Consider the following 21,901-nt stretch of genomic DNA (forward strand, 5'->3'; position numbering starts at 1 on the left):
TTCCCCAGTAGGGTATTTCACACAATTGCGTCTAAATAAGGTCATATAGCCTACTCGCACTAATAGCGCTTGAAGACAGCATGATGCAAGGTCAATGTAATGTAATATTTGAAAATGAAATGGAAATGATTGCAATCTTTTCATGTGACCTTTTCAACGAGTTGGAGAAACTACGAGGTCTTGCGATTGGTTGAACCTATGCACAGTGTCAAGACAGCGTAATAACAAATAGCACTTCCGGTTATAACTTTCGAAATACAACTCCTACATGATTGTCAACACCGACTTTTTGCGGTGTGTGTGTGTGTGTGTGTGTGTGTGTGTGTGTGTGTGTGTGTGTGTGTGTGTGTGTGTGTGTGTGTGTGTGTGTGTGTGTGTGTGTGTGTGTGTGTGTGTGTGTGTGTGTGTGTGTGTGTGTGTGTGTGTGTGTGAGTGAGAGAGTATTTTCTCTTCCTCTTTGAATATCTTCAGATTTTGTGATTTATGTTAGGCTACTGGGTAACAAAATGTCTTGTTTTCTGTTTTTGATTCTTTGTAATTGCTAATATAAGTATAGGCTATGCTTTGGCAATGTAAGATGCACCTTATCATGGCAATAATGCCCTTTGAATCGAATTGAGAGAGAGAGAGGGAGGGTGGAGGGAGGGTGGAGGAGAGGAGAGAGAGAGAGAGAGAGAGAGAGAGAGAGAGAGAGAGAGAGAGAGAGGGAGAGAGAGACATGAAATAGTAAAGCAATATACAGATTTGTCCAAACATTTTGTGACAAAATGTATTTCGCTGGCGAATATTTTCGTGTCAACTAAGGTTACATTGATTGAGCTATATCATATGTAGGCCTATGAGCGGCTTTTCCCAGCCGAGAATGTATGAAAACACCCCCTCCCCCAACTGAGTCATGCGTCATGCTTTTATCTTTAATGCCAAATCGTCCAACTTCCTGAAGCATTCTGGTCGCATCTGTTTAACTTGACGTTCATGTCTTCCTCTGTTTGGAAATGGGGAATTCAATTGATTTACAAATTCAATGGAAAGCTGAACGCCATGCAGCGATGAAGCTCCGCTGAAGTGCAGAAAGTTTGGTGTGGTTAAGGGCAGGCTGCTGGAGAGCGCAGGGTCCCGTCTGGCACAAAGTCTGTCGTGGAAAACGGTAAGTGTGCCGAAGTTTCAATCAACTTGTTGTCGTTTTTAGATGATGCATGAGAGAGCTGTAACGTTATGTTAATCCAGTAGAAGAAGAAAGAAAAAACGAACCGCTATTCATAATCCCTGCATGGACGTGTGGCAAGAGATTTTAACTTAGTTATTTTTCAATGTTATAGCCACGTATTAGTAAACCTTATAGGCTGCAGTGTGGCATAACGTTAGGCATTGAGTGTATTGACCTTATTAGGCTACATACAATATCCTTTTGTTTTATTTAAGGTATCACCCCCATAACGTTATTCCATAGTGCTTTCTTTCTGTTGGGACGTGTAGCGTTGCTGTGATATTTGTCTACTAGAATCACTTTAAAATCTGTCATTGGACAAACTATAGCTATAGCCTACAAATTTGGCAAACAGCATGATTGAGCTGCTTTGCGTTTTGTGTGTATTGTAAAGGTCAAATTTCATGACTAGAACTTTGATTATATAACAGCAGAACATGTACCCAAATAGGGGAGAATGGGGTAGGTTGAGTCACTGGGTAAATTGACCCACCCCCTGTATCTAGAATCTAGATTCTAGGCAATGTGCATATGTGTTGTCATGTGACCATGAATTCAGGGGGCATGTATCATTTCTACTTGGCTCTGTTGGAGAGAAGCACATGGGATAAGTGGTAACTACTTATTTACATAAAAAATTAAAATGTTTTGCTTGTCAAAGTAAATTTTCTGCATGTCAGGTATAATCACTGTTATGTCAGAGCAAAATTATCCAGGTCTAAAAAGAAGCATGATCCATATTGATGATTTGCTAATGTATAAAACCATGTGAATCACTTAAGCTGTGTTCACACCGAGATATTTATTTGTCTTTCTGTTGCTCGATTCAACCCTTTGGAATCGCTCTGTCGCTCTGTTTAAATCGCTCGTCAACAGGCACAATAATTGACGGACATCTGGGGGCTATAACGTTACGCAATGTCATGATATTTGTCCACTACAAGCCACCGTAGTTGTTTACAAGCTAAGCCTATCAGCGGGCTCCTAATGCGAGCTCTATACCGGTAGTACAGACTTCACTTCATGTCAGCTGTCAGCCTGTCAATCAGCTGTCAATGCGGTTTGTTGCCACATAATAAACCAGCGGTTTGTTCCAAGCCAGTGTGATCCTTGACTCACTCTCACACGGCAGCCAATCAGCGTTGAACAGCGAGTGACTGATGCCAGCGTAATTTCGCTCGAGTTGGGATATTTCATCTCGGGCGAAGAGCGAATTTTCTCCCTATCGCTCTGTCTCTGTCGCTCGGACGCCCAGCGATTTTTCTCCCGGGCGAATATACGCTCAATCGCTCGTTTGCATTGACTTTGTATGTAAACTCGATGCCAGCGAAAAACTTTAATAGGTCGGTGTGTCCCGGCCTGGCCTACCCTCCCACGCCTTATGTGTGTGGGGGCGCGGGCCGGGGTGGGGGGCATCGGTGCTCTCCATCACTGGTCGAGGGTTGCTGGTAGGTTAGAATAGCTTAGGTTAGGCTAAAAGTGGCTAAAGTGGCTCATCTTACCCCACTCTCCCCTACTACTAAACTGTGGAGGATAGGATCCCCCTCTGTACCAGAAATGCACGACATTGGCAATTTGCAGTCATTTTTCTCATTCACTCCTTTTTTTATCATTCAATATTGAAATTGTTAATGTTAACAATTCATGCGCCCAGCCATCAGCTGCCATTGGCCTCCCCCCCCTTTTTTGCTAGCCTGGTAAACCAGCCCGTCACGTGAACTCACATTTCATTTGGTTCTCCATGGCGGTCTGGCCCCGACGCCAGTGGGGGGGTTTAGCAGAAGCGGAAGAGCGGAAGAGCCAATCAGCGACCCCGCTGTGATTGACAGCGCAAGTTGGCCAATCAGGAACGCCACTAGCACTGCACTAACAAAACAGTAATTGCCGCCTCCTTGCCTGATCGTCTCGAGGAGTCATGTCAGCGTTTGTCTAGTTTAAACAGCCATAAAGTGCAGTTATTGCAGAAATAGACTCAATAACAACAATTAAACAAGTACAGGGGGAGGTTCCGGTGAGACGAAGGAGGTGCCCGGCCTGGAATCACCCCACAGGGCCTTAGACCTCCATGCACCGAAGGTCTCTCAATACTGCGGTGTAGCACTAAACTCTATTGCAGCGGATTGAGCGTGATCAACCCTTCCGCGGGCAACGTTGCAGACAGAGTAGGAAGGCTGATCCGTGAGCGGCTGCTTCTGGGACGCGGGTCGGGGTCTTAATCGGCCTCGGCTGGGTCTACTGTGCGAGGGTGTATGATGTTGACAGACCCGAAACACCCCACGACCCCAGTTAACATCACTGATGACGCGTCCCAGCGCATGCAGTAGTATGTATATTTGAACCTAAACCCCTGGCTCCCCCTGGCCAGTGACACTTGGGAATAGACTAGGTGACAACCAAGTATAGTTTGGTGACAAGCTGGAGAGACAGTTGACGGTCGGAGAGACGGCATCCGGTACGGGATGGGTTTTAGCACCCCAGCCTGGCTCTCTCGTGAGGGAGAAATCCACAAACGCTACGGATCAGCATCCTGAAAATCTGCGTAAACATCGGCGCGGCCTGTGGTCCTTCAGGCTAGAGCGAGGTGCTCGGCGCAGGTGAATGACGTGCAGCGCACAGGCCTCCTTGGGGCATCCTCCCTGCCCATGGTACGGCATGGTAGGATTGCCTTTTTCTGTGGGAGGTTCTGGTGAGACGAAGGAGGTGCCCGGCCTGGAATCACCCCACAGGGCCTTAGACCTCCATGTACCGAAGGTCTCTCAATACTGCGGTGTAGCACTAAACTCTATTGCAGCGGATTGGGCGTGATCAACCCTTCCGCGGGCAACGTTGCAGACAGAGTAGGAAGGCTGATCCGTGAGCGGCTGCTTCTGGGACGCGGGTCGAGGTCTTAATCGGCCTCGGCTGGGTCTACTGGGCGAGGGTGTATGATGTTGACAGACCCGAAACACCCCACGACCCCAGTTAACATCACTGATGACGCGTCCCAGCGCATGCAGTAGTATGTATATTTGAACCGGAGTATCACCGCAACCGCAGAGTTTCTCGGCGGAAAATATGTTTTTGCCATTCTCCCGAGTGGATTTGGGTTTGATTGGATCCGACGCTGATTGGCTGAAGGAGTTGTCTGTCAAGGCAACTACGCCCGCCCATGGTCCCGCCCCTGCTAAAATCCCCCCATGGCATCAGGGCCAGACCGTCACGGAGAACCAAATGAAATGTGAATTCACGTGACGGGCTGGTTTACCAGGCTACTTTTTTGCTGCACTGGATACATTTTTAAATGGCCACCTTTTATAGCTATGTACACCTCTTTCATTTCAGAGCTGACTTTTTGACTCATGTCTATTAATTAATAATGCAAAATATGAATCACAGTGGTACACCTCCATTCAGAGTCAGTTTGGAAAAGCTAGTAGCGGCCCAAACAAAGTTCAAAGATTCTTGTGCGAGCCAACCGCTTCTGTCACTCACCCCCCCCAACCCCCCCCCCCCACACTTCTGCAGCTTTTGTTTGGGTAAACCTGCACAGTGCAGCGCTGTTCAGGAAAGACCTCCCTCCTGAGGCATTGTCTGACCTGCTGGCAACCATCCACCGTACGTCTGAGGCTGTCTTCTTGGCTTCCGCGCAGAGAGCTGAAAGCACAACAAAAGGATCCCCCGCCCCCTCCTGCCTCTGACAATAACCATATTTGTATCTTGTGCTCCGGAAAGAAACAGAGCAATCACTAGATCCCTATCAATTTGCTTATGCAAGGAATCGTGGAACTAGTGACGCGATTTCTGCACTGACCCACCGATTATTAAAACACCTTGAAGATGATAAAACATATGCAAGGCTTCTGTTTGTTGATTTCAGCTCCGCTTTTAATACAATCCATCCAGATGTCCTCCTAGGAAAGTTGGCTAGGCTGGAGGTGAATCCTTTTCTAATTAAGTGGTACTTTTCATTTCTTTCAAACAGGCCACAACAGGTGAGATTTAACTCGTCACTCTCTGATGAGACAGTGAGCAGTACAGGGGCCCCCCAGGGGACAGTTAGTTCGTCCCTGTTGTTCACTTTATACACAAATGATTGTGTCAGCTCACAACCCAATCAGTATGTGGTCAAGTTCTCTGATGACACTGTTATACTTAGTCTACTCACAGGTGAAGGAAACATCAGTAGCCATACAACAGGAGTAGACAGGTTTGTAGGATGGTGTGATGAACATCACCTACAAATTAACGTAAGGAAAACAGAGGAGATTGTGGTCGATCCCCGGTCTATAGGTGACCACACCCTGATTGGTATACATGGTCATGACATAAAACAGGTTACCTCCTACAAATATCTAGGAGTCCAGATTGATGGTGAAATGAGCTGGCACCCTCATGTGACAAATCTATGTGCAAGAATACACCAGCGCCTTCATTTTTTACGTAGGCTTAGACTCTTTGGTGTATGCAGAAATATAATGCTAATCTTTTATAGAGCCAGCATAGAGTCCATGTTAAGGTATGGTATCACAAGCTGGTTTGGAAACCTGACGGTAAAGTATAAAACTGAGATTCTTAGATTGGTCAAAATGGCAGGGAAGATTATGGGGATGTCTACACCTCCCATTACTCCCCAGGTCATTTTTGAGCAGTCTACCATTGGGCAGGCTAAGAAAATTGTGTCTGACCCCTCTCATGTACTTCATCCAGAGTATAGGTTACTGCCGTCAGGCAGGAGGTATGGGGTCCATAAGTGGAAATATAATAGGTACAAGTATTCTTTTGTCCCTCTGTCAATTACACTCCTCAATGGACTCCTTGCGGAAGGCAGACAGAGGGGTAGAAGGCTCTGAGGTGGAGTTAAGGTGTCTTATTTATTACGTCGGTGAGTGACGGGATTTACGTGTCACTGTGTGCCACATTGTTAATGTTTGTAGTGCACTGTACTGTGTATGTTTGCTGCTGGTCCGTGTCCAAGACAAATTTCTCCCTTGGGAGACAAAATAAAGTAACCTTGAACCTTGAACCTTGAACCTTGTCAGCAGCTGAGAAAGGCCATGCTGTTGTTGCACACCTGATTGTTACAGTGGGGGAACTAGTGTAAAACATCACAGCACTACAACACTGCATTGCTTGTTAAAGATGCACAAATCAATAGCTGTATTTTGAAAATGCTGAAGTTTCTCTTTCCTCGGGCAACGCACTCGTTTGTTGCGGAGGTAAAGAGGAGCCAACAGAGGTGGCAAAGTCCACTAATAGGGCCTGGTTTGCATTAGCGGAAAACTTGGCCAGCAGTAAATCAACGTATTCCATGGAGTTATACTGGACAGACCCCAAAGATCTCTTGCATTCTAGCTTATTATATTTCTTCTTATATTTCTTTCCTTGAAGCCATGTGTTCAGAGAGTTGACTGACTGGGTCCTTTCCTAGGCATTTGCATTCCTTGCGTTCCTTGCGTGATACTACAGTGGTGGTGTGTATTTTGAAAGGTGGGTGGTGTCACGTCAAGTCACACATGATATATCGGGATGCTGACATGCTTCTCTAATGAGATGCATATTTAACTTGATTTGAAACATAATTCACTGGGAGACAAATAGAGCTCAACAGTCATGTGATGTTTCTTGCCCCAGAAGTGAATTCCACATTCATTTTCTCCATAGACATTTTGAAAAATCTTTATATCATGAGTTTTAAGGCTTGAACAAAGTCAACCAGTCTTCCAGAGAATCGTGAGTGACCATAAAACATTTCACTTTCAGCAAAAACAAAAAATAAATGGAGGAAAAAAAGATAAAAATTTGATTTTTTTTGTTTTTGCTGAAAGTGAAATGTTTTATGGTCAGTCACGATTCTCTGGAAGACTGGTTGGCTTGGTTCAAGCCTTAAAACTCATGATATAAAGATTTTTCAAAATGTCTATGGAGAAAATGAATGGGGAATTCACTTCTGGGGCAAGAAATGTCACATGACTGTTGAGCTCTATTGTAGGCTCTCTTCTTTTTTAGATTAGCAATAAATTCCAATCTAAATTGGGAATAGTCCAATGTACTTTCTATGGAACGAGCAGTCTTTGAACTCTCAGCTTTTAATGCCGTTAGTACGCTGCTGGTATTGCTGGGAAAAGGGGCAGCTTGTGACTGAAAGGAAGGATTTCTGCAGAATCGTCCAGGAAATGCTTCCTGACCGAACAAGCGAAGGTCATCCTGAGTGTGGGGATGTGTCTGCGTTAGTCTTACTGTATGTTACCCCTTTCAGTCTATACAGTTCATTCACTTTAGGCACCAATAGCTTTCAAGCAAAGCTGAATGAAACTTCAAAAATATATAACTCATTCTGTCTACTGTATATGCTGCAGCCCAATTTTACAGCAGCAAGTCTGACGTATAATACACCTTGAATATAAGATCGAAGTCAGACCTCAGAATGCAGTGGTTCTCAAGAGCGTGATAGCAAACGCAATAAGAGGCAGGTCATCTTGCTTCATCTGCTGGCTCGCTGCAAGCTTACTCAGTTCCTCCAGCTTCTTTCCACCATAAGATCCTTTTCCCCTCTCTGCAGTGATTTCTTTTCACTGTGATTTATGTGGGCCACGTGGAAAAACTGCAGTACCTCGGGATCAGTATCACTTTGCTACCATGTGAGTCTCTAGAAGACAAAGAGTTGTTTGTGCGCATGGTGTCTCCGTGTGGTGACTGCAGTGAGAAGCAAGGGCGTGGGAAGCTGGGTGCGGTGGGTGCTGCAGCAGCCCCTGGTGGCAAGAGATGTAAAACATCTCTTGTGCACAGTGCACCTGAACGCAACATGCAAAATACCCACTGAATAAGTGTCCAAATGTTCATGTAATTCTGGCCAATACTCCACTTCTGTTATAACATTTCAGTCTGGAAGATATAATCTTTATGACTAAAAGGCTAAATGAATAGCTTAGAAAATGAATAGCCCCGGGGGCCCATGGTGCTATTAATCCGGCCCTGGATATATGGGAGGAATAGCAGGTAGGCTATCACTGTCCCTGATTCCTGAGGGTAAATTGAGTAATGCTGCAGAGAAGAGGAGAAGACACTGAATAATGACATCACAACAGTATAATCCTAATGTTAATATAAAATTAAATATTCCTCTAAATATGGCTAAAAGTCCAAAAAGGGTGGGAGAGAGAATGAGGATTCCAACACAACACAGCAGTGGGAGCAAGTGGTGACATGGAAGTGAGTGAGAAAAGGTGACTGAATAATGACACAACAGTCTAATCTTAATGTTAATATTCCTCTAATCTGGCGACAAAGTGGGCAAAAAAAAATTGGCGGCGACCTTTGCCAAATTTTCTGGCGCCCGCCCTCCAATGTTGAATCGGTGGCTACGGCCTTGCAGCACCCCCTACCTAAAAGTACTTCCAGCGCCACTGGTGAGAAGTAAACCTCTAAGACGTCTCAGTCAAACAGCCTGACCTCAAGGCACTGACGTCTCAGTCAAACAGCCTGACCTCACGGCACTGACGTCTCAGTCAAACAGCCTGACCTCACAGCACTGACGTCTCAGTCAAACAGCCTGACCTCACAGCACTGACGTCTCAGTCAAACAGCCTGACCTCACAGCACTGACGTCTCAGTCAAACAGCCTGACCTCACGGCACTGACGTCTCAGTCAAACAGCCTGACCTCACCTCACAGCACTGACGTCTCAGTCAAACAGCCTGACCTCACAGCACTGACGTCTCAGTCAAACAGCCTGACCTCACAGCACTGATGTCTCAGTCAAACAGCCTGACCTCACCTCACAGCACTGATGTCTCAGTCAAACAGCCTGACCTCACGGCACTGACGTCTCAGTCAAACAGCCTGACCTCACGGCACTGACGTCTCAGTCAAACAGCCTGACCTCACCTCACAGCACTGACGTCTCAGTCAAACAGCCTGACCTCACGGCACTGACGTCTCAGTCAAACAGCCTGACCTCACAGCACTGACGTCTCAGTCAAACAGCCTGACCTCACGGCACTGATGTCTCAGTCAAACAGCCTGACCTCACAGCACTGACGTCTCAGTCAAACAGCCTGACCTCACAGCACTGACGTCTCAGTCAAACAGCCTGACCTCACCTCACAGCACTGACGTCTCAGTCAAACAGCCTGACCTCACAGCACTGACGTCTCAGTCAAACAGCCTGACCTCACGGCACTGACGTCTCAGTCAAACAGCCTGACCTCACCTCACAGCACTGACGTCTCAGTCAAACAGCCTGACCTCACAGCACTGACGTCTCAGTCAAACAGCCTGACCTCACCTCACAGCACTGACGTCTCAGTCAAACAGCCTGACCTCACGGCACTGACTGAAGAAGAAACCAGAAAATATTCACGTTTAAGAAGCTGGAATCAGAGAGTTTTGTACTTTTTTCTTAAATTACTCGAACCGATTAATCGATTATTCAAATAGTTGGCGATTAATTTAATAGTGGACAACTAATTGATTAATATAGAATACTGTCAAGTAAAGAATACTGTCAATGCGAGTCAAGTGTGTTCTGGAAGGCACATCTGTACCACAGCTGGAACTAGGTTATTAGAGAGAGAGAGAGAGAGAGAGAGAGAGAGAGAGAGAGAGAGAGAGAGAGAGAGAGAGAGAGAGAGAGAGAGAGAGAGAGAGAGAGAGAGAGAGAGAGAGAGAGAGAGAGAGAGAGAGAGAGAGAGAATCCAAGCCTATTTTCTTTTCAAATGTGTTGTCCCTCCCCCTCCATATCCCATCTGGTTGATGTCAAACCACCTCATAGTTAGAAAAGCCAAGTTTGATGGCCAGAGAGTTGTTTGTCTTTCTATGAAATGTACCTAAAATAATATAGATTGTGCCAGGTCAGGAGCAGAAGAGCCATGCATATAAACCAGGTGTATAAACACATTGAAGAAGCCCTGTGCAGCTTGTTTCTCTTGACAAAAGTTCTTATCAACTCAGCTGCCTTTTGTTGGAGGCTTGATGTTTGCAAACTGCCTGGTGTGCTGGCTCTTCCCTTCTCCATTTGTATGCTGTTTTTGAATTATGCTTTTTGAGGCAGCACACCCAAAGTAATCAGTGCAAAGTCGACTCTGGCACAGTATCAAACAATTGTGTTCACAGTTTTGTTTTACAATAATGTAGCGCATATTTCCCCATGTGCTACTTGGCTCGGTAAGATACAGTGCCTACAAAAACGTATGTGCTACTTGGCTCGGTAAGATACAGAGCCTACAAAACCTTATGTGCTACTTGGCTGGGTAAGATACAGAGCCTACAAAACCTTATGTGCTACTTGGCTGGGTAAGATACAGAGCCTACAAAACCTTATGTGCTACTTGGCTGGGTAAGATACAGAGCCTACAAAACCTTATGTGCTACTTGGCTGGGTAAGATACAGAGCCTACAAAACCTTATGTGCTACTTGGCTGGGTAAGATACAGAGCCTACAAAACCTTATGTGCTACTTGGCTGGGTAAGATACAGAGCCTACAAAACCTTATGTGCTACTTGGCTGGGTAAGATACAGAGCCTACAAAACCTTATGTGCTACTTGGCTGGGTAAGATACAGAGCCTACAAAACCTTATGTGCTACTTGGCTGGGTAAGATACAGAGCCTACAAAACCTTATGTGCTACTTGGCTGGGTAAGATACAGAGCCTACAAAACCTTATGTGCTACTTGGCTGGGTAAGATACAGAGCCTACAAAACCTTATGTGCTACTTGGCTGGGTAAGATACAGAGCCTACAAAACCTTATGTGCTACTTGGCTGGGTAAGATACAGAGCCTACAAAACCTTATGTGCTACTTGGCTGGGTAAGATACAGAGCCTACAAAACCTTATGTGCTACTTGGCTGGGTAAGATACAGAGCCTACAAAACCTTGGTAATCTGAACCCAACAAATGGAGACCAGTGAAATCTTGGGCCGATGGAGAGAAATATGGAAGTCATTTTCATGTGTGCATACATGAAAAGTGTGCTGCCTGCATGTTCCAGAATGCACGTTTAAGTTGAGTTGAAAGGCTCTAGCCGTTGCGCACAATTAGGATATAATGTATTATTATGTACCCATAGACTGTCTTTTTTATTATTATTATTTTTCAGATTTTCCCCATTTTCTCCCCAATTATACTTGGCCAATTTATCCCCATGCTGCCCTATTGGCTGCCCCGATCAATGCTCCACCCTCTGCCGATCTGGGGAGAGCCGAGACTAGCACCATGCTTCCTCCGACACATGCGCAGTTGCCAGCCACTTCTTTTCACCTGACAGCGGCCAGAGGAGGCGCTAGTGCAGAGACTAGGACACATACCCCCAATCTGGCCTCCGGCACAGCCAATCGTGCCTGTATGGAAGCCCGACCAAGCCGGAGGTAACACGTGGATACTGTCGCGAGACTAAGCTATCATACTGTTTGTCTTATTAATAATTATAGTTATAAAGTTTAAATTGTATTTATTCCAAAGAACAATCTGAGGCACACATCTTACCAACAGAGTTGCTTGCAGATTCTCCTCCCTAGTGGAGAGCTGCATTCAGTTTTATAGTATAGGGTGGGGCATGGGAACATGGGAACTCAGAACTCCAAGCTATAGCGCCATCTACAGACTTTTAGCACGAGGCTAGTTTCCATCCGTAGTCCCCAACATAATGGCCATCACACCACAAATCAAAAACAAACAGGTGAACAGCAGCCTTGCTGGAGACAGTGTGGGTCGATGAACGCCAATCATTCTCACATCTTCTGGTTGTGCATAAAAATACAATCATTTTGGGACATTATAAGCGAGATTATGAAGGAAATCTTGGGTTATGAGTTCCCCAAGGAGCCCCAGATATTTGTACTTTGGGTTGTTCACAGAGGATGTCATTCGAAAGCTACACTAACCGGATGCCCCTACTGTATATCAATGTACCTTAAGTGACTGGCAAGGAATAGTCGTAGTATATATGTTTAAACTGGGATTAGGATGGTGTGGGGGTGGGAGGGCAGCGGGTCAGAGGGGGTCAGTGTTGGGATGTCAGTACCAGGCACTGTTTGTTTTTGGGGAGAAGTAACCTGCTGAGGAATGTGTGCAGCGCTCACTCCCACACTGTGGCACTATATCAGTCGTCATTACAGACACTACTTCACATGGCTGGAGAGGTGGGCCCTAATCAGCGGGCTCCTGTCGGAGTCGGGAGGTTGTGCTCAGACAATTCCTGACGGATGACCTGCGGCTGCGAGTCACTGGTGCAAAAGAAGCAGAACATTTCTCTGCTCAACCCGGCCTTTTAAAGAAACAGAACATTTCTCTGCTCAGCCCGGCCTTTTAAAGCATCTGGAGATGTGACACTGAAGAATGAACGGGACTTCATGGCACAAATTTTCAATATCATTGTATGCCTCATGTCCTGCACCTGCACAAGATTTCATCTGTGTTTGTTTCAAAGAGAACAATATTTGTGTATATTAGATATACAATATTGTGCTAATTAGATTTTTGCACAAGTAAATTGAACCAGAAACTCTGAACCACATGTTTGAACCACAATGGGAGTGCTTGAAACTCATTGTACACAGTCAATTGATGTTTGACTTGTCAGAGAGAGATACCAGAGGGCAGAACAGAAGAGGACAAATTGGATACAGATTAATTTGTTGTAATATTGTGATCTGTTTGATTTTAAAACCTCCTCATACTTGGACGTCTGGGTGGTGAGCACTCGCCTACCACAGCGGAGACCATGGTCAGACATGGTCAGACGTTCCTACAGACACAATTGGCCGTGTCTGCGGGTGGTAAGCCGGGGGGGTATGAGTCCTGGTCACTGCACTAGCGCCTCCTCTGATCGGTCTGGGCGCCGCCCTGTTCGGGGTGGAGGCGGGGACCTGGGGGGAATAGCATGATCCTCCAACGCACTATGTCCTGCCGTTCTTTTCACCTCGCTGTCAGGTGAAAAGAAGCGCCTGGCGACTGCACATGTATCGGAGGAAGCATGTGCCAGTCTACAACTCTCTCCAGATTGGCAGAGGGGTGGAGCAATGACCGGGACAGCAAGGGGAATTGGCCAAGTACAACTAGGAAGAAAAATCTGACAAAATTCAGGAAAACTTGATCAAAAAAAAAAAAAAATCCTCGTGCTACTCTAGTCTATCACCACTACTAATCTACATCTGGGTTTACACTGTGACCAGAAGACTGTATGTAAATGACAGGATAGTCTTGACTTGAACTAATTGTTCAGTAGAGCGTTGGTTTCAGCTAGCCTATCACATGGGGAGAAAATATTTTGATTCTCTCTCTCTCTCTCTCTCTCTCTCTCTCTCTGACTCTCTCTCTCTCTCTCTCTCTCTCTCTCTCTCTCTCTCTCAAAAAATGTATCTGCTCCTTTTGGAAAATGGACTAGCTTGACGTTTCTCCCACAGGGTGAAACAGGCAGCTGGTCTGAGTGAGAGTGAGGGCTGCTTTTCCATCATACCACGGAAATACCTGTGGATAGGAAGAAAACGTATTAGTACCAAGACGTATCCCTGTGGCACTCCTCCTCCCTCAGTCCCCGTGGGATCTCTTAACATTTAACTGGCAAGCAAAGTTGTCTTATGTTCAAATACGCAGTATTTTAATGGGCAGTATTTACGGGCCTGTTCATGAACAATGGGTCTGTTTTGTGCAACTTTTAAAGGACATGAGCTCCATTCAGTACAGGACAGCAGCCAGCTCAGTAATGCAGGGATTGTTTCATGTGTGCATACGTAACCGGGATGCAATTCATAGCAATCACAATGATATGTTTATGGTAGGTACTAGTGTAAAATACATAGCAGTTTTGTGAGCATGGCTTCATTGTGGAAGAAACTGTTGACCTGTGAGTCGTGTGTAATTGAAACAGGGTAACAGGGCACTTAAAGGCCCTTGTGTTAGCAGTGGAGCCCCCCTGTCTAAGCTCCAAGCTTAATTATGTTCTTAATGCCCATTTTTCACCCTACTGGGTGTGACACACTGTGACCCTACCGAGGGAGGAAATGAAGCAAGCCCAGCAGTATTTCACCCAGGTCCCTGCCCCCCTACCATGAACAAGTACAGCCTCTGTTAGTGTGTTTTTAGTTTGTTTCAGGCTTTTTCTGAAGACCAAGCGAAGTGTGCAGGGTGTTTAAAAGCAGTAACTCTATCCACTTCCCCACCAAGACGGCTCTCATTTGAGGTGATACAGTTGTGTTGTAAATTTTCTGTAAAGGAGAAACATGTGATAACGCTTTGAATTCAGCAGAGAGTGATACTGTCCAGCTTTGTTGTGGAAGTTTGAGATGCCGTGCATGCCAGGACGACGGGGCTCGGGACCCCTGGGAGAATAGTGTCATTATTCCAGACAGCAGCCCACCCGCAGCACCCGTGACTGCCTCGCCCCCGGAAACACGGCCCGGGTAATAGGTCGGGGCACTGGTCCCAGAATGCACTTTGTTGTTTTGTCTCTCAGAGAGCCAATGTCTGTGTGACACACATTGACTCCGAGCCTAATTTGATTCAGTCGACATTTTTAAAAGGACAAATTAAAGTTTTCACAATAACGCAATTAGCGATAACGCAATTATGTCCTATTGGAAATGGGGGAAAACTTGCACAGCAGAGCCGTATATAAACTAACTTAGATGTGCACCTAGGGTCATGGGTGTCTGCCATGACAAAAATGAAAGATCACTGGACTGGAGAGGTCTAGACAGTTACTCTGAATTCCAAACTATAGCTATCTATATAACCATTTTATCCTTTCCACAAATAGCAGTTTTGTTTTGTTGTTTTTAAACGGACTGAAGCCACAATGCCTCAGAAACCAGATGATTGGATTAGAACTTCCTGTTTGACGGCTTTATGAAAGCCTCCCCCAATTAAGCAGATTGAGGCCAAATGATCTCTCTCTGATTCTCCTCCCATCCAGTTTCACTACAATGCCACTATTTGACTTTGAGAATAGTTAGAAGAATCTGTGTGGAAAATGACCTGACTAAAGTGCCTTGAGCTCGTGGAGGGATGCTGTCATCATCGGGGTGTTGGGTGGTCTCTCTCTACGATGATTAGATTTTCAGAAGGCTTGCTCATTTCATAGCTGCCTAGGATTGGTAAAGGCCTTCTGGATCTCTCCTCTTCCCCCCGTCTCCTCTCCTTCTCTTAACACTCTTCTACTTTTCCTCCCATCAGATTCATTGAGGAGAGGATGATGTCGGACGCCAGCGAGATGTTGGCAGCGGCCTTGGAGCAAATGGATGGGATCATAGCAGGTAACCGCAGCGCCGCACACTTGGACATTTAAGACTGGGCCATAGCAGGTTTTTTAAGTGGGCATGGCCTACATATGGCATGGGTCGAGTCACATCTGGAAACCATTGAATTGGAAGGAGGCAGTCGTAGGTCCAGTGCATGGTAAACACAGTGTGTCCCACACATTCCACCTCTACCTGCAGTTGAATGTAGTCCTCCTGAACAGACGTAGGAGAATGGAATAATACTGGGATTGTGCTGAGAGATCGCTGGCCTTTTCTGCTTCTGCTGCATTCCTCCGCCATGAGAAATGAAACACATTTTCCATTGTCCCCGCCATGTCGGAAACTAATGATTATTCAAGCTTCTGTGACTTCTGAGCTTTTGTATACTCTTTGTATACTGCCGCAGATGAGCACAACACTTTTCCGCTGATGTGTGTAATTAATTATAGCACTGACCTTTCCAATGGGAGAGAGATGGCTGATCACATGACATCGCCCAGTCCCCCCTGTTACCGCAGAAACCACAGCCTTCATTGCTACTGTTGGGAAGCTGTGATCGTTTGGTTATTGATTTATTGATTTATTTTGCTCCCTCCTGAAGGCTGACATTTAAGATAGCTGACAGATGGTGCATAGCAGATTACAACAAATGGTGGGAACATCATGCCCTTGACTTGCTTCAGTAAACATGCTCATGCGTTTGCTTCCAATGCTGGGCAAGTACGGTTTCAAGAGTTACAGTTGGGAATTGTTATTCGCATATATATATATATATATATATATTCTTCTTTAATTGTTAGGACAGTAGGCAGACAGGAGGGGTGGGGAGAGAGAGAGGGGATGACATGCAGCAAAGGACCACGGGTCGGATTCGAACCCAGGTCGGTCGCAAGAAGGACCATTGTGGTACGCATTGTACCAGGTGAGCCACGGGGACAGTACCTTTCAGTACCTTTTTTTCCTGAGATAATCCTTCCACATTTTATGCATTTATTTTTGATCAGAAGCCACAGGCGTTTAGGAGCCAGCCTTCTGGCTCGCTGAACTGTCACCACCACCACAGGCTGTATGGGTTATAGCTGCTGTGGTAGAGGGCCAATCACACATCACTTTAAATCGAAGAATGCTTGCGTGATTGGCTGGGAATAAAACCATACAAATACTTTTTTTTCTCGGATCTGTGAAAAAAAAAGAATATCGATTGTTTGAGTGGAGAAGTTACTACCGAAAATACTACCGTACTTGGTACTGGGATATCTCGGTCGATACCTTAAACTTTAAAGTATTTAAGGTATTAAAGCACTAAAGGTATTGATTACCGATACCCAGCCCTAGCAGTAGTGCTGTTATTTTGATGACATTTTACATAATGTAGAAGTAAAATTAAGTTAAAATAAAATTCCTGAACTACTCAAAAACAAATCGGAATGTTCTTACATACTGTATGATTTCTGCCATGCAATGCAATAAAGATGAAAGAACTTGAAGTTAAAAAAATGTCTTTAATAAAAAAATCAAAAAGAAAGGTTAAACTGCATAAACCAATCAAAAGTTACAATTTACAGACATGTCAACATGTTTTTGTACGAACATTCTGTTTTTCTTCTCCAACAAACTCAAACTGATTGAATAATCCTGAAAGTACCAGTACATAAAAACAATTAATTGTAATCCATTCGTTTTGCTTATGTCGGTGAAATGAAATGTGTATCCTTATAGCGATCTCCCTCCACCATCCAACTCTCCTGTGGCTTTCTTCCTCTCCTGCCCCCAGGCTCCAAGGCCATGGACTACTCCAATGGGCTGTTTGACTGCCAGTCACCCACTTCACCCTTCCTGGGTGGCCTGCGGGCACTGCACCTACTAGAGGACCTGCGGGCGGCACTAGAGCTGATGGACACTGAGGAGAGGGACAACCTGCGATGCCAAATCCCTGACTCCACTGCAGAGGGCCTAGCAGAATGGCTTCAGGGACAAATGGTAGGGTCCATCTAGAAAGGGCTGTTTAGTCGTCACGCATATAAATTCTGATTTGATTTGGTAATAAATAGAACAGCCTGACTTTTCATGGTAACAGCAATTTTTAAAATTGAAACTGTCTTTGTGAGCTCTATTTGAAGATTTTTAGATTTTACATTTGGAGTCAATTACGGCTAAAAACGGTACGTGGGAAGTCGTAAATAATGGGAGTAGAATAAACGCATTGTTGATCTTGTTATTATTGTTGTTGTTGTTGTTATATTATTTTCATAGGATTTGTTGATGGTAAGCGATCAGTGTTGGGGGTAACTCATTACAAAAGTAACATATTACATGTAATATATTACTTTTAGCAGTAACTCAGTAATATAACTTATTACTTATAGGATTTCAGTAATATTATACCAGTTACTTTGTCAAGTAACTCAAGTTACAAATTGAGTTACTTAAAAAAAAATCAAAGCACATATTTAAATAAAGATACAATCATTTCCTAATCAAACTGTCTGTTTTTATGCAAATAACCACTACAGATGACAATAACAAAGGAAAAGAATAACATTTAGAATTCTGGGTTGTTTACACTGACTTCAAGACGGTTGACATTATTTTTCGGGATGGTTCCGGGGCAGCGATGTCATTCTGCTGCTGCTGTTGTTTTGGTGAAAGTAATGCAAAAGTAGTGTAATAAGTACTAGAGTTACTCTACACAGACAGTAATATTGTAAAGTAACTTATTACTTTCAAATGAAGGTAACTAGTAATATGTAGTATATTACATTTTGAAAGTAACTTGCCCAACACTGTAAGCGATGCATAAAAAAAAAACAGCCTTATCTTTTAACACTCACTTGCTCTGGTGTGTAGAAATTAAGTTGTGATCTGCTTTGCGTCTCTTGATCCTGCTGTATAAACTTATAGCTCAACGCTGTTTATTGTAAGAGTGCTGTTATGACGTGCTTTGTAAATGACGGAGTTTCTCGATAGGAGTCCTGCTGGAAATAGTTTCCATCTTCCAGGCTAACGTTGACTCAGACTGAGGCTCATGTTGTTTCTTCCCCCACAGTGCTGTCTTTCCATGTGTGAAATCTGATGCAGGAGCTTTTGATTCAATTTCCAAATCACTTGCACGTGAGAATACTAGTGACCCTCACATGTTTGTCTTATAACCTAAATCATATCTACTGAGTGAATTGTTGTTGAGGTTTATGCACAAGTAGTATGCACCACATTAGGAACATTAGGAAATCTACCTCACTGACCAGCAACTCGATATGACAGTCCTTTTATCAGCTCCTATCTCAAAAGAAATGACAGGTGAAAGAGGCAAGAAAGGCAACTACAGTGGAATCCACTTATAGTGATCACGGTTATAGTGATCAACTGTTTATATTGATCAAAAAGCTTGGTCTCAAATCATTCCTATACACATGCTGTTTAAATAATTCGCTTATAGTGACCAATACTCTGCGTACAGTGACCATTTTGGGCCTTGTCCCACCTGAGAACAATGGGAAGATTTTTTTAAACTACACTAATTTGATAATTTTCTTTACTTACAAACTGCCAAAAATGAGCCAACGAGATACAGCAGCGATACCCGGACCCGGTGCATGTCTATCTGTATATGGAGGGATCACGGCATCTCTGTCTGTGGAGAGATGGTGACATCTCTGTATACGCAAGACCGCTGTGTTTGAAACAGCTGGATGCCTAACTTGTATGAATTTTTAAAGTCAATAACATTCCATTACTTTATATGTACTGTATTCATGTAATACATATACAAATGTCAATTAGATGGTAATCTGCTAGACTCAGTTCTCAGTCTCTATCCGGTGTAGGTGGCGCTGTTGGCGCCGCTCACCAAACGTCTGGGAGCCGAGACTAGTAATCTGCATGAGAAATAAAACAAAAGGGGAAAGAATTTTGATCAATTTGACCCGTCCCAAGGTGATCACTATAAGAGGAGTGCACTATTTGTTTTTGCTTATGATTTCAGACCAATGGCCATGGTTCAGTGGGTGCAGATGCAGTGTACCAAGAACGCCTTTTGCGACTGGAGAGTGACAAGGAATGTCTTGTTCTTCAGGTGTGTGAGCAGAAACCCCAGGCACAAGTTGAAACAGTTGCACCTAAATAAGAAACATAACGCTGCATTTGTAGCATTGTGCATAGTGAGTGAGTTTGTGGTAGGATTTAATAATGATGTTATTATCCTCCAGGTAAGTGTTTTAACAGACCAGGTGGAGGTGCAAGGAGAAAAGATACGGGACCTAGACACGTGCCTTGAGGAACATCGGGAGAAACTAAATGCTACTGAGGAGCTGCTCCAACAGGTGAGGCCCCTAAAATGTATACTGTTAAAACGCACTATCTACATGAATGGGAATCTCCATTCTATTTTTCCATCCCATCTGAAAAATGCGATCCTGTAAATGTTTTTGTGCGGCTTTACCAAGTGTGCGTCTTCTTCCATAGGAGCTGTTGAATAGGACAGCTCTGGAGGCCCAGAAGCTGGAGCTGATGACCGAGGTGTCTAGCCTGAAGCTGAAGCTGACCACTGTGGAGAGAGATCACAGGGGTAGCGAGGTAGACCCTCGTCATTAAAAACACACCATGTCACCTATGATATAGTTACAAAATAGTTGAATATTCCAATCGCAGCTATACCCTTTTTTGTCATGGGTGAATCTTGGCAGCCATGCAGTCATTGTTTAAAAGTCGCTGGATCTGGTCAGAGGTCTGTCTCACTTGGTCGGAGTACCCAGAGATTTGTCATGTGGTACTGGGTTAACTTTTTCACCCGGCCCCCTTTGCTCCAGCAGCTGTTTCCTCCTATGAACCTACCCTTCCCCTCCTCTCTGTTGTCTGAGGGGCTCGGAGGCTGTGAGACCTATAGTTTCCATAAACTCTGTCTACCAGCCTGGACATAAATTTGGAGAATATTGTGTGTTGTTTCCAGCCACTAAAACCTGTAGGGAGTACAGCTGCACCTATTTATTTTTGTTTCGATTTACACTCCGTTTATCTCTAAATCATGCCCTGCTGAGTACATCATATTAGCACTATGGAATGGATCATATATTTGTTTAAATATGAACAGGTTGAGAATCGTATTGAATTATCCCCTAAATGACAGTACACATTCCAGTTAATATCTCTGTTCAATGATAATTGCTCCAAGGTGCAGTGCTCCTCCTCACTGTTGCTGATTGGGTTAAAAGCAGTTCAGTAATTGACCATGACGGTTCCCTTTAGTCCAGATTTTGTCTCCATGTGTGGAGTGGGCTGCTCAATTTCTCTCCTGAGGGACATTTATCTGAAAATAATGTCTGGTGCCTGTGGGAGGAATTCAAAAAAAGAAAAACACTCCCACACACTCGCCATAAAACTGCCCCGTGCAAGTTGCTCTGACACAGAGTTTAATGCCTAATGGGAGTTCCTTCTTTTTCCCTAGGGCTTGTACCAGGAAGTAACGGACCTGCGGTTCAGAGTGACTGATATAGAAAACGAAAGGCTGCAGTGTGAGAAGAAGCTCAAAGCCACCAAAGTGAGTGACTAGTCCACTGCTTAAAGTCATCAGCTAGCACAGTGAGTGGCTAGTCCACTGCTTAACATCAGTTATTATCACAGTCTTTCAGATGTCAATAGACCCTTTTCACAGCTGCCATTTTGTGTCTAAAAGGCAGAATAAACACATCACTAATTAGGGCCACAGCACTGGAACACCTAAATGGACTGGAAGTTGGGAAACCCTAATTAATGTTTTGGTACACCTGTGTTTATCCTGTCTTTGAGACACAAAATGGCCACCGTGAAAAGGGTCTGTCCTTTTCACATTTGACTGCATGACAGACGGTCTGAAGTGTTCCACCCTTTCAAATGCATCAGTATGTATACAGGGCATTTTCTGTTACCCTTGCCTTGCGATTACAGCTGTGACATTGTTTATCTGCTCATCCCTCCCCTCCAACCCCCCCCCCCCCCCCCCACCCCCACCCCTTCCATCTGTTTTTGTCCACCGTCTCCCTCCCTCCTCTGATTTTAACATCTTTCCACAACGTGTTAACCTGTCAAGCCTCCAAAGTGGATCACTGAGCGCTTCACTGGTCCAATCCAGCCTGCTCTCTGCTCCTCTCTGGCCCTTAAGACCCTCTAAACCTGCTCTTTCTCCACTGCTGCACACTGCTTTCCTGACTTTCAGCACACTTCCTGTAAGTGCCTCCACCAGCTCACCGGTTGCAGGATTTGTCCCGATTTCAAATGCTCCCTTAGCTTTTCTTGTATTTGTTGTAATGCAATTGCGTGTAGACTGATGCAGTATATGAATTGTATCGTTTACCCAGTGCACGCCAGAAGAGAATGATTTTACAGTGTGTACATGAAACAAGTGCTCCCTTTTTAAAACTACAAGTCCTTCGACCATATAGTTACACATTTTCATCTTATTAATCTGTGCAGCTCTTTGATTTAAAGGAATATACTTTGTTTTTGACA

The 21,901-nt window shown here is 44.6% G+C and overlaps 1 protein-coding gene across 1 annotated transcript in view; it reads left to right on the forward strand.

Moving 5' to 3' along the window:
- The first annotated feature begins 1,012 nt into the window (after positions 1-1,012).
- ppfibp1a (PPFIA binding protein 1a) overlaps positions 1,013-21,901 on the forward strand; it is a 57,796-nt gene continuing 36,907 nt past the window's right edge. Inside the window, exons 1-7 of the mRNA XM_083658707.1 lie at positions 1,013-1,147; positions 15,357-15,436; positions 17,196-17,401; positions 19,404-19,493; positions 19,627-19,740; positions 19,883-19,993; positions 20,862-20,954. Of these exons, the coding sequence (XP_083514833.1) occupies positions 15,373-15,436; positions 17,196-17,401; positions 19,404-19,493; positions 19,627-19,740; positions 19,883-19,993; positions 20,862-20,954 (678 nt within the window). The 5' untranslated portion in view covers positions 1,013-1,147; positions 15,357-15,372. The remainder of the gene's footprint in view (positions 1,148-15,356; positions 15,437-17,195; positions 17,402-19,403; positions 19,494-19,626; positions 19,741-19,882; positions 19,994-20,861; positions 20,955-21,901) is intronic.

The sequence above is a fragment of the Poromitra crassiceps genome (assembly GCF_964638095.1).
Source record: "Poromitra crassiceps genome assembly, chromosome: 2".
Lineage (NCBI taxonomy): Eukaryota > Metazoa > Chordata > Actinopteri > Beryciformes > Melamphaidae > Poromitra > Poromitra crassiceps.